General features: G+C 47.8%; 1 protein-coding gene across 1 annotated transcript; it reads left to right on the top strand.

The window, feature by feature from the left end:
• Positions 1 to 327: 327 nt before the first annotated feature.
• LOC128914940 (nucleoporin NUP35-like) lies at positions 328 to 9,661 on the top strand. The gene is made up of 10 exons (XM_054214663.1): positions 328 to 355; positions 1,080 to 1,085; positions 3,660 to 3,787; positions 5,321 to 5,381; positions 5,990 to 6,131; positions 6,525 to 6,594; positions 6,685 to 6,813; positions 8,373 to 8,543; positions 8,940 to 8,970; positions 9,446 to 9,661. The coding sequence occupies exons 1-10, from the start codon at positions 328 to 330 to the stop codon at positions 9,556 to 9,558; spliced, it is 879 nt and encodes a 292-aa protein (XP_054070638.1). The 3' UTR covers positions 9,559 to 9,661.
• Positions 9,662 to 11,233: the final 1,572 nt, after the last annotated feature.

Raw genomic sequence — 11,233 nt, 5'->3', positions numbered from 1 at the left:
CCTGGGGTTTTTGTTTGTTTGTTTTGTGGGGATGTGAGTTTTTGGGGGGGCGTATGTGTGTGTGTGTGTGTGTGCTTTCAAAAAGAGAGTGCGATGTTGACTGCAGGTGGCAGCCTGCAGAGCTCTGCTGCTGCCTGAGCTCTCCCTGTCTTTTTCCCTCCTCTTTCAGGGCTGTGACTTTCAGTCGGGTAATTTTAGAAGAGCAGTTAAGTGACTTGTCTGTGTAAAAGTGCTGGTAATTGCAGGAAGGTAACTGCTTGAACCCGTTGTGAAAATCTTGGCTACAAGTGGAATTTCTGAAGGAAGAGCAGCCGTGTCAGGAAGCGAATGGCGAGTTGCGCGTCCTCTGAAAGGGGTGCGGGTGAAGCTGAGCTTGGGCGTGCAGCCTGCGCTGTCGGGGACGCTCGGGGGCTCCTCGCCAAAGCAGCCGGGCGTGCGCGGGCACCCGCAGGGTTGCGCTCTGGTCTGAGAGCGTGCCCTGCTTTTGCTGTTGGGAGAGGGAATAGAGCGTGTGCCCGGTAAAGCCAAGGGCAGCCAAAAGCTGGGAGGGAGCCTGCGCGGGTTTGGTGGCGCAAGGGCAGTTTGAAAAGATCGTGGCCGTTTGGAGAAACGGCCTGGGAAAAACAGCTGCTTTGTTGCAAGGAGGCAGTTTGGAAGGACACGTGGTTGCTGCACCCTTTAAGAAAAATATTCAGCTCAGGACGTACAGGGTGAGGAAACCTAGGCTCTGCTTGGCTCGAGAAAATGTCCGTAGGCGTCTGTGCCTGTCACCTGCGTGTGCTGGGGAAAGTGGCTCTGGGGGAAGTAAAGCTGCCAGCGAGTCAAAAAAATGCCAAGCTCTAGTGGCCGGTATCAATTACTGTGCCAGAGATGGTGCCCAATGCTTTTTCCTCCACTCGGCTGCAGCCTCTGCAAACCCCCACGGAAGAAGGAGGCCTTGGACTGCTACCCAGCTTTGGGCTAATGTTTTTTTTTCCTCTCTCGGCAGAGTGTCAACTGCCAGCGTTTCTCCATGGTTGCCCTTTTGTTGTGCGGTGACAGCGCAGGACCGATGGAAAGGATCCGGAGTGCTCTGTGAGTACGAGGTACGTCTGCGATGGGTGTCTGCTTTCTTCCGAAAGTCCTGGTAGTGTGGACTTTGAAGTTAACACGAAGGCTTCGTCAGCTCTCCTTCTATAGTTTTTGTATGAAATATTTTAACAAAACAGTACAAATAATATAAGGTCTGTTCTGGCGCACGTTAGGCCCATGCAAGGCGTACTTCCCTGCGTTTGCTTTCTCTTCCTGAAAGCACAGTCGTCTTCTCTTTCTGCGTGCTTGCTCTTAAGCGATGCTGTGAAAATAATTGTGGACTAAAAGGGGGAAGAAACTGTTTGTGAGATTTCAGATGTTCAGGAGAAGCAGGCTCTGTGTTCCTGATAAAAGCTTTATGCTTTTCAGTCAGTCAGTGTTTAGGATACCTTATAGCAGGACTCGAGAAACCTTACGGAGATACTGGCACCTGTCCTAAAGCAATCGAGGTCCAATTGCTTTTCCACGAAGCATCAGCAGCCTCGTAACTAGTGAGGGTGAGTCCTGCTGTGGTTTTGCCGAGTGGTTGCTTCCATGGTGTCCTTTGTCCGTAACATAAGGTGTGTCATTTTGATGTTGGTCGGAAAGAGATTTTCCAAAATAGAACCGTTTCTCACTGAAGGCGCTTGCCTTTTTATGAAGTTCCCGTCAGAGCGGGTCCTCAGAGATGAAGCACTGGGCCATAGAAGTCGTGAGCAAGGAGACTTTGCGCTCTCTTTGCACTTCTTTGCCGGCCTTTGTGCTCTCGATTGTAACAGTGGAGATATCATAGAACCCTGTTCCTATGGATTGCAGCCCCGGGGATTTGATTTCCTCCCCCCCACCCCCGACCTTCGAGAGTAAAACCATTGGGAGGGATCTCTTATCTCGCTGATTTTTCTATGCTAAATGAAACTTTTTTAAAAAAAAGCTGAAACTGTGTCATTTACAAACTGACTGGCAGCGTTTAAAACTGCCACTGCTAATTAGCTGTGGCGTACATTTGGCGAGGCGCACTGAAGCAGTTCGGTATTTGTTGCACGTGTTTAAAAGGAGAGGCAACTGAATGTAATGGGCTATTTTCCCCTGGTATTTTGACGGGGAGCTCTGGACTTGTGCATTTCTGTATGCCATCACCTCCTGGAACAGGTAGATGTCCTGTGAAACTAGATGATCGACATTCTTACGGCTTTCCTCAATAGACAAAAATCATTCCGAGGTTTCTGAGGTGATTTTCCCGCATGTGCTGAGCGAGGCTTCTGGAGCGCCGGTCGCCCCTCGCTCGTCGGCTCCCGGCCCGCAGGAGCGGCTCCCCCCGGCCCGACACCCGAACGCGGTCTGCCAGCGCAGCCCCGTCTGTTTCTCGGGGAAAGCCCTTGGCCGTGCAGACGCCTCCGGGCCCAGCACAGGCTTCCCCCGGCCCGGCCCGGCCCGGCCCGGCCGTCTTGGCCGCGGGGCCGCCGCCCCTTCCCGGCCCCGCGCCCCCTGCGCCTCTGCCCCGCGCCGCCGGGCCCCGCGCGCGCCGCTCCCGCCGGCCGTTGGGCTCGCGCGGAGCCGTTGGGCGGCGCGAGGCGCCTCGGGGGTGGCGGTTGCCCGGCCGAGGTCGCCCGGCTCTTCCCCGCGGCGCTGCCCGCGCTCCGCTGGCCGCGTTTTAGAGGCTTTTGGAGTTAGCGCAGCAGACGAGGCGATGGCTCCCGGCGCCCCGGCCTCACCCAAGGCAGGAGACGAGGCTCGGTTTCTGCCCGAGTTCCTCACGGGCGCTTTACCCGATTCAGTGGGTCGGCCCATACCAGATTTACGCGGCCGCACAGTCAGCGTGTGGGAATTTTGGGCACTACTTGCAGGTCAGAGTTGGTTGCGTGCTGAAAACTTGTCCTGAAAGTCAAAATTTGGTCAAGATAATTGTCGATACTCCTGTCTTTCAATTTCAAGCAGAATTGGACTCCGTGATCCCTGTGGGTCCCTTCCAACTTGAGATAGTCTAGGGTTGGTGGTCTCCTGGTCTCCTGCTTGACGATCTTGTCTGCCCTGCCACCCCCCGGTGCCTCCAATACAAGCCGCTGAGGGAAATATTCATGAAATTGAAAATAGTCATGTGAATTTCACCTGGTAGTTTTTAAAAGGGTTTAGTACAGCCTCAGGGTGTCAACTCGAGGAAAGAGGGAACCAGGAAGACGGTAACACAGGCCTCCCAAAAGGGGTGGTTAAGTATGTCACTGGAACTGGAAACCTTGCTGGGAGGAGAGTGCTTTGTAGAATACACTGTAACAGTTCTTGGATGTCTCTGGGGTTTTTTGTTTCTTCTGGTTGGTTGTTTTTTTTTTTTCCCCTTGGGGTAAACATACAAAATGTTCAGAGATATGCCAAGGTCTTTCAGTCAGTTTAATTCTTGATACTTGTGTAAGGAAGCAGGTTGTGACACCTGTGCGATATTTACATAGAACAATCCAACCTGAAGAGTTTGGTAGGCCAGATGGTTTTGCAGGCCTCCAGTGAAAGAATCAACAGCCTTCCCTGGCCAAAATTCCTGTTGAACTTTCAAGAACAAGTAGCAGCAGAGTAAAATTCCAAGACTTCTCAGGCTCTTCGTTTGTTCCTTTTGATTGCAGGGTTATCGTCCTCAGTACCAGAAGTCCCTAAGGGTAAAGATAGAAGTGGTGCTCCACCAGTCAGAAGCCTCTATGACGAATTCTTTAGACCGCAACTTGGATCAACACCTCTAGGCTCAAGAATACCAGTAAGTGGCTTAGATACCAGCCTGCCCGTAGGGGAAGATGTGAGGTAGTTTCCTGCTTCAGTGAATTCCTTTAACTGAGTTGTATCAACTGCCGTAGCAGAATGCCTGGTGGGTTCTTCGGCTCATGCTGTCGCGTAGTCTGGTTGCTTGGTGAGCCTGTTCCTGTGCGGCCCAAACGCGAGCTGCAGTGGTGGAGCTGTCTCCTACTGGGTTTGAGTTTGGCTACTGTAGAGAATGACAAATGCAAATCCTGCCTCTGCTATGCTTTGTCCATGACAAATGCAGTCTTGTTGCAGCTTTTCACCGTCCGGTAAATGTATTGGGCTGCTGATTGCCAGAAGGGTCCAAATATGTGTTATCTTTTCTTTTTGTGGGCACTAGAGGCATTTCCTGAACTAGGAGGAATTTTGCGCTGAGAGCGATATCTCGCCAAACTTTGGGCCGGGAGGTGGGGTTGATTTTGAAAGAGTAACAGTAAAATTTCTAGAAGGTCATTCTAACAATAAGCGCCGCAACCTCCTTCAACTGAGCAGTCAAGTGATAGTTGGTTCTTTTTTGGTGAGTGCGATTCTGTTGATACAAGGAGAAGGCCTCACTGAATGAGCAGTCTTTTGTGTGTGTGTGTTGCCTTCTGAAAAGTTTATTCTGCAAGTTTGAGTTCTCTGGGAAGGAGGGAACCCGACTGTCCTAAAGGACAGGATATTTAAAAAAGCCCCAATAAAAATGAGCAGCTATCAGAAGGCATGTTGCTAGGCCTCCTGGTGCTCCAGTTTGTTTGATCTTGTACCTACAAAATGCCATGGTTCGGGCTAAAAATGTACTGAAATAGTTTTGGATGTTGAAATCCTTCTATGTTAAAAAGAAATAACTCCTTCAGTGCAGTTGCGCTAAGTGGTTGAGAGGAAAAGGAAGCGAGTGCCGAGGCTTACAAGTGGGGGTGATGCTCTCATGATTTCTAAGCCTTCTAGACAGTGAAAATCGGATGCTGTTGACTTGTGATCCTGGCATCCTTTCCATCGGGAGGCAGGTGAATGCGTGAGTTGCTCTACTCCAGCAACAGTGAGATGCCTGTTTTGAAGAAGTTAACCTATAAGTTTCTGAGCGTCAGTACCTAAAGCTACTTGGTTTCCCAAAGCATACGGGATTGGTGTTAGGTAAGGGTTTTTTCAGATCCTGTTCCCTAAAGCTCACCCGAAGCCTAACTAAGCTTTCTTCTTGTAGACCTTGTAAGGCTGAGTAATCAGCTGGAAATTCCAGAACGTAAGAGTTGAGGCTCCTGGATGTCCAGACTCTCTGCTAGACTCTATGTCAGAATGTAAAAACATTGTCACATAACTTTTCATGAACAACTTTTAGTCGTCTTGTATTAAGTCTACGTGGAAACGTCTGTTCTTAGTCTTAAAAGCCAGGAGTAACTTAAGGCAAACAGTTACTCTTCTTGTCTGGTGCTTAAGTTCCCTGGAAATGATCTCTGCTGATCCGAGAAGTGTACCTGTAAGAATGATTTGTTACGCTTTCTGTGTTTTAATGCAGGCCAGCTTTTCTATAACACAGAGCCCATTGGTTGGAAGCGTGCCATCAACTCCTGGATCAGGTAGATGTCCTGTCAAAACAGATAATCGGCTCTCTTACTGCTTTCCTCAATAGACAAAAATCATTGCTGCATCAGCTCCTTGCTAATTTATGAAGGAGTTGCATCTTTCTTTACTAGCTTTGCAAAAGGTACGTGGATGTGAAATACTTTTCCACTCTGAGAGCGACTGAATTGCAATCAACTTTACTTACGCCTTCTTCAAAATGTGTTGTTGAACTGAGCACAGAGGTGGTTGTACTGGAGTGAAGCCACTGAGACGGATGGGTCTTCTTCCATCTTCATAAAGTTTCCTATCTTCTGTATGAACCTGTGGCTTCTTGCTAAGCTTAATTGTGCTGCCTTGCTCCTGTTTGGGGTCTGTGTTCAGCTGCTGGTGTCCAGGGCTGAAGGGGAAAGTTAGGGTGTGAGTCATAAAATTTCCTAGCATGCTTGCAGACGTGAAGGTCGGGTTGATTTGCTGGTTGTCTGTGTCTGCAGGTGAATCTCCCCCAGGCTCTTCCATAAGCAAATGAAACGCTTGCTACTGACTTGATTCTTTCCGTGTAGGCTCCTAAGCTTGTCTGTCTGGCAAAAGTAATTTGTGAAAGAATGCCATTTCAATTTGACAGCTTCAAGTACGTTCAGTCCTGCAAGCGTTGGGCAGCCTAGGAAGACGACTCTTTCTCCTGCTCAGCCAGATCCTTTTTATACTCGAGGTGATTCCCAGAGGTCAGAGGATCAATGGGATGCCGCATGGGTAACTGTATTTGGGTAAGTGGATTTCCAAAGTATTAGAAAAATCAGGGCTGAAATCTCGGCAACGTGTGGAAAGAGGTACTTGGACGTGCTCTCTTCTGGCATTCCTAGGTTCTGCCGGAAATACAGCTGTGGTTAAAGCCAGTAACTGCACCGATGTTAGTGAAGCACCTGAGCTTAAGCTGCCTGTTATTTTTTTTCAAGTTAGAAAGGCAGCCTTCTAACCATTGAGGTGTGGTGAAGTAAAAGAGCCTAGCTGAGAATATTCCTCAAGTCGCTGCTTCTAAAATGGCACGAACGCCCTTGGCTCTTTTGGATTTCTGAAAACCCTTCATAGGGTTCTGTTGTAGCACCAGACTCCATAAACTACTCATTGTAATTTTTTGCATATTTTTTCCCATGTTTCAGATTTCCTCAAGCATCAGCTTCCTATCTTCTTCTACGATTTGCTCAGTATGGAAACATATTAAAGCATGTGGTATGTCTTAGCTTGAGATTAATTTCTGAAAAGCTTCTGGCTCGTTCTTTAAAAGGCTGAGTGTCACAGTTGTCCCTTAATGTCACCTAGGTGTCCGACACAGGAAACTGGATGCATATTTGCTATCAGTCTAAGCTTCAAGCCCGGAAAGCCTTAAGCAAAGATGGAAGAATTTTTGGTGAATGTATCAGGATTGGTGTCAAGCCATGTACGGATAAAGTAAGTTAACAGCTGTTTTTATTGAAGTAGAAGGCACTGTGGTTTTGGGCTTCCTCTTTATTTCTCCCGACGTCTTCTATTTTTTCCGTTTTGAATTGCAAAGCCTAGGAAGTTAACTTCTGTGGGCAGAGTCTCTTCTACCTTACATAAGCGTTTGGCAAAATTTCCTGCCGAGAAGGTTCACGATTGGAAACTTCTGTGCTGCTTGGAAGTCACCCTGCCCCCACCAAACCATGTTCCTTTCTTTTCAGTAGGGGCTGGAGTGGGGCTGGCTGTATTTCAGGCTAATTTGATCACGGGCTATTAGTTTTTAGGCGTCGACAGTGCTCTGCCCATGAATTCCTGCAACTCTTTGCATTGGTTACCGTACAGGTGCGGGCTTCTGGTAGGGCTTCTGGTCTCTTCTTACCTTCTTTGCTGTTTTGGCGTCCAGTTTGTATCAACGACTGAATTGCCCAAAAGCTGAAACTCGAGAAGCAACGATCCAAGACACGTAATTGTCAGGTCTCTGGTCTTTGTTGCTTTGAATTTTCTGTCTCTTGTGCATGGTGTGTCCACTTTCAAATACCAATGAATAAGCCCATAATCCTTAACCTGTATTTTTGGAGGCAAGGGAGAATTCTGGAGACTAATGCGTTTGTGGGTTTGGCGTTAGTCTGTAAAGCTCGTCCTTGCAATTGGCAACTAGATAGCATGGCTTTGACAGGAGCGCTTGGGCTTCTGATTTAAAAGGAGCAGTTAGTTGCCCGGCTCAGTGCCCCTTGTGTTGAGCAGAGCGAGCTGCCACCCCCACTGGAGACTAGTCCTATCCTGTGTTTTGGATAGCCACCTCCTGCCAGATGTGCTGCTGGATTCCTGTTGTCTTGAGGCTGGTTGAAGGCTCTGCTCCGCTGAGTTGAAATGTGGCAAATTGGGTCTCCCCAGGCTGGTTGTCATTTCCCACCTTGTTTCCTCTGGGCTCTTGGGGAACTCGTGGTTCCCATCAAGTCACTCGCTGCCTCTTCCGTTTGACGTGCATTCCCTTCTAAACACCAGCTTACAGAAACGGAGCCTTCTGACTGCTTTCTAGCGTTTGGTAAGGGGACTGAGTGAAACTCCTTGGCAAACTGAATCTGAGCCAAGAGCTGCAAGTTGGTAAAGGATTGGAGTCGCTCCTGTAGGGATCGGGTCAAAGATTTTGAGAAGTATTTAGAAAGAGGTGGTTATGCTACGTATGTTCAGCTGGGCCTGAGAAAAAGATACTGCTTGAGGCTTGCTGCAAGTCTGACAATTTTTCTATTTTCTCTCTACTCTTTCAAACTTGGCTGCCACTGAGTACGTGCAGGGAAGAGATTTCAAGCTTCCACTGCTTCGCAACGGCATAATGCAACGTATCAATGCTTGCGGTGGGGGAAATGCGTGGTGGTGCTCTGTACTGACAGGCAATGTACCCGTGGTCTTTGCTGACTTTGAGATGCGAAGATACGTTATCAAATGATCCTAGGTAATAGTTCTAGATAATAAGGGTTGAAATACAGCTTTTTAGTATCTGTTTACATGATGTCATGCCTCTTTTTAAGACTGTGATGGAAAACTTTGAAAGAAGCTCTGCGTCCCCGATGTCTTCAGTTTTCACTCCACCTACAAAATCCGTGGCCAGCACACCAGTACAGCCTGCAAATTATACGACAAGGTTCCCCACAATGAGACCTCTCGTACCACCATATAAAGCCTTCGCTAGTGACTACCAGGTAAGTTAAGGGGAACAGAAGCGTGTGTTTCTGTGTGCTGTCTCCTCTTAGTTGTATGAGGCTGTACGCACGTTCACTTCAATGTGAGCTTAGCCTTCACCTTTTCCTCCTGTCATTTCTTTCAAGATGTGTTTCAAGTACAAACTCTCTCTGTTCAGTCTCAAAAATAATAACAACAATAGCAGTAGTGATGACGATAATAATGATGATAGTAGGAATCAAATAAAGCGATTGATGACTTGACGTGATTCCAGAGGTTTTGAAAATCTTTCAAACCTATTTTGTCAAAATCTAGTAACACTTTGGAAAAGAAAAAAACCCTGTGTATTTTAAAAAGAATTAACTGTGTGATCGCTGATTCTCTTTTCTCTCTTCCTCTTTCCCGCTGCCTTCTAGGTGTTTTTGGACGGAGAATCTCCTAGGAAAGGTGAAAGTATGGCATTTTAAACAATGGCATATGTGTTTGGCTGGTAACACACAGGAGGGAGTAAAACACCAAGTTGGTCAGGGTTTGAAGTAGGCTACTGGCATCCGTGGTTAGTTGTATAACTCCTGGTGGCGGTATTCTAACTTACGTCTCACCTGTTATGCCTTCAGTTAATTCAGCAGATATGTAGCTTGCACTTTGAAGGATGGTAATGTAGACGTGATTTTAAAAACTGAGTAGGTGTAAAGAGAAGTGCTTTTTTCCCATTTGTGCTCTATTGTGTGATTGTAGAAAACGTATCAGCACTGACCATTTTTTTTCCCTCTGTAATTACTTTCTGTAAATTACTTCCCAGTAAGTTGGAAATGTTTAAAATGGGGGCTTTGTTTCGCGATGCCTTTGAACTTATTTTTTGTTTGGTTGTGTGTTTTGTTTTTTTTGTTTGTTTGTTTTTTGTTTTTTTTTTTTTTGAAAGGTGGTGGACTCCTTGGAGGAAGAACACTGTGCACAGCTGGCTCCCCAGGACTGGGACTGTTCTTAGTATTTGTGATGTTAATGTTTTTTTTAGCATTCATTGCTGTTTTATAATTATCTCTGGCATCATGTTCTCAATGTCATAGCAACTTTTTAACTCGTTGTTTTATAGATAAAGCTAAATAAAGTTAAGTTTTTCCTTGTATTGTTTTTTAAATGGCTGTGAGGACGTTTTTCTGTAATGCATATAAACTGTGCTTCTATCAACAAAGTCATATTTTCCACTTCTTGGGAAGTAAAACTCAAGGGATCAGGGCCAGCCAGCATGGGTTTAGGAAAGGGAGGTCCTGCTTAACCAACCTGATCTCTTTCTGTGACGACGTGACCTGCCTTCTGGGCGGGGGGAAGGCTGTGGACGTTGTTTGTCTGGACTTTGGTAAGGCCTTTGTCACCATCCCCCACAGCATTCTCCTGGAGAAGCTGGCGAATCATGGCATAGACAAGCGTACTCTTTGCTGGGTTAAAAACCGTCTGGATGGCCGTGCCCAGAGAGTTGTGATTAATGGGGTGAAAGCCTCGTGGCGGCCCGTCACCAGTGGTGTCCCTCAGGGCTCAGTTTTGGGGCCGGCTTTGTTTAATGTCTTTATCAACGATCTGGATGAGGCGATTGAGTGCACCCTCAGTAAGTTTGCAGACGACACCAAACTAGGTGGGAGTGTTGATCTGCTGGAGGGTGGGAAGGCTCTACAGGGGGACCTGGACAGGCTGGATCGATGGGCCAAGGCCAACTGTATGAGGTTTAATAAGGCCAAGGGCCGGGTCCTGCATTTCGGTCACAGCAACCCCAAGCAATGCTTCAGGCTTGGGGAAGAGTGGCTGGAAAGCTGCCCGGCAGAAAAGGACCTGGGGGTGCTGGTGGATGGCCAGCTTAACATGAGCCAGCAGTGTGCCCAGGTGGCCAAGAAGGCCCACAGCATTCTGGCCTGTATCAGGAATAGTGTGGCCAGCAGGAGCAGGGATGTGATGGTGCCTCTGTACTCGGCACTGGTGAGGCCTCACCTCGAGTGCTGTGTTCAGTTCTGGGCCCCTCTGTACAAGAGGGACATTGAAGTGCTGGAGCGTGTCCAGAGGAGAGCTACCAGGCTGGTGAGGGGTCTGGAGACCAGGTCCTATGAGGAGAGGCTGAGGGAGCTGGGCATGTTTAGCTTGGAGAAGAGGAGGCTGAGGGGAGACCTCATTGCCCTCTACAGCTACCTGAAAGGAGGTTGTAGAGTGGTGGGTGTTGGCCTCTTCTCCCAGGTGAATAATGACAGGACCAGAGGAAATGGTATGAAGTCGCGGCAGGGGAGGCTTAGATTAGATGTTAGGAGGAATTACTTTACTGAAAGAGTGGTCAGGCACTGGAACAGCCTGCCCAGGGAGGTGGTTGAGTCACCATCCCTAGAGGTGTTTAAGAAACATCTAGATGTGGCACTTCAGGGCACGCTCTAGTGGCAGAGAGTGTAGGGGTTTTTTGTGTGTGTGTATGGTTGGACTCGATGATCTCAAAGGTCCTTTCCAACCATGAAGATTCTATGTTGAAATCAAGAGCATGTCTGAGAAGCTGTAAATTCTTATGTCCTATATAATGTCATGCAACACCTTGATTCTTCTTCAAGTTCTTCAGTTTTGTAAGTGAACTTTCAGCTTAAATAGTTTATTGCTGATGTAAGCAGATGCGATTGAAGTGACCCCAAAGTTCTGGTCTCTGTAGAGAAGTGCTGGGTACCGTTCATTGCAGTCCTTCGTG

The sequence above is a fragment of the Rissa tridactyla genome, chromosome 9, assembly GCF_028500815.1.
Source record: "Rissa tridactyla isolate bRisTri1 chromosome 9, bRisTri1.patW.cur.20221130, whole genome shotgun sequence".
In the NCBI taxonomy this organism is placed as follows: domain Eukaryota; kingdom Metazoa; phylum Chordata; class Aves; order Charadriiformes; family Laridae; genus Rissa; species Rissa tridactyla.
This window is presented reverse-complemented; position numbering and strand designations above follow the sequence as displayed.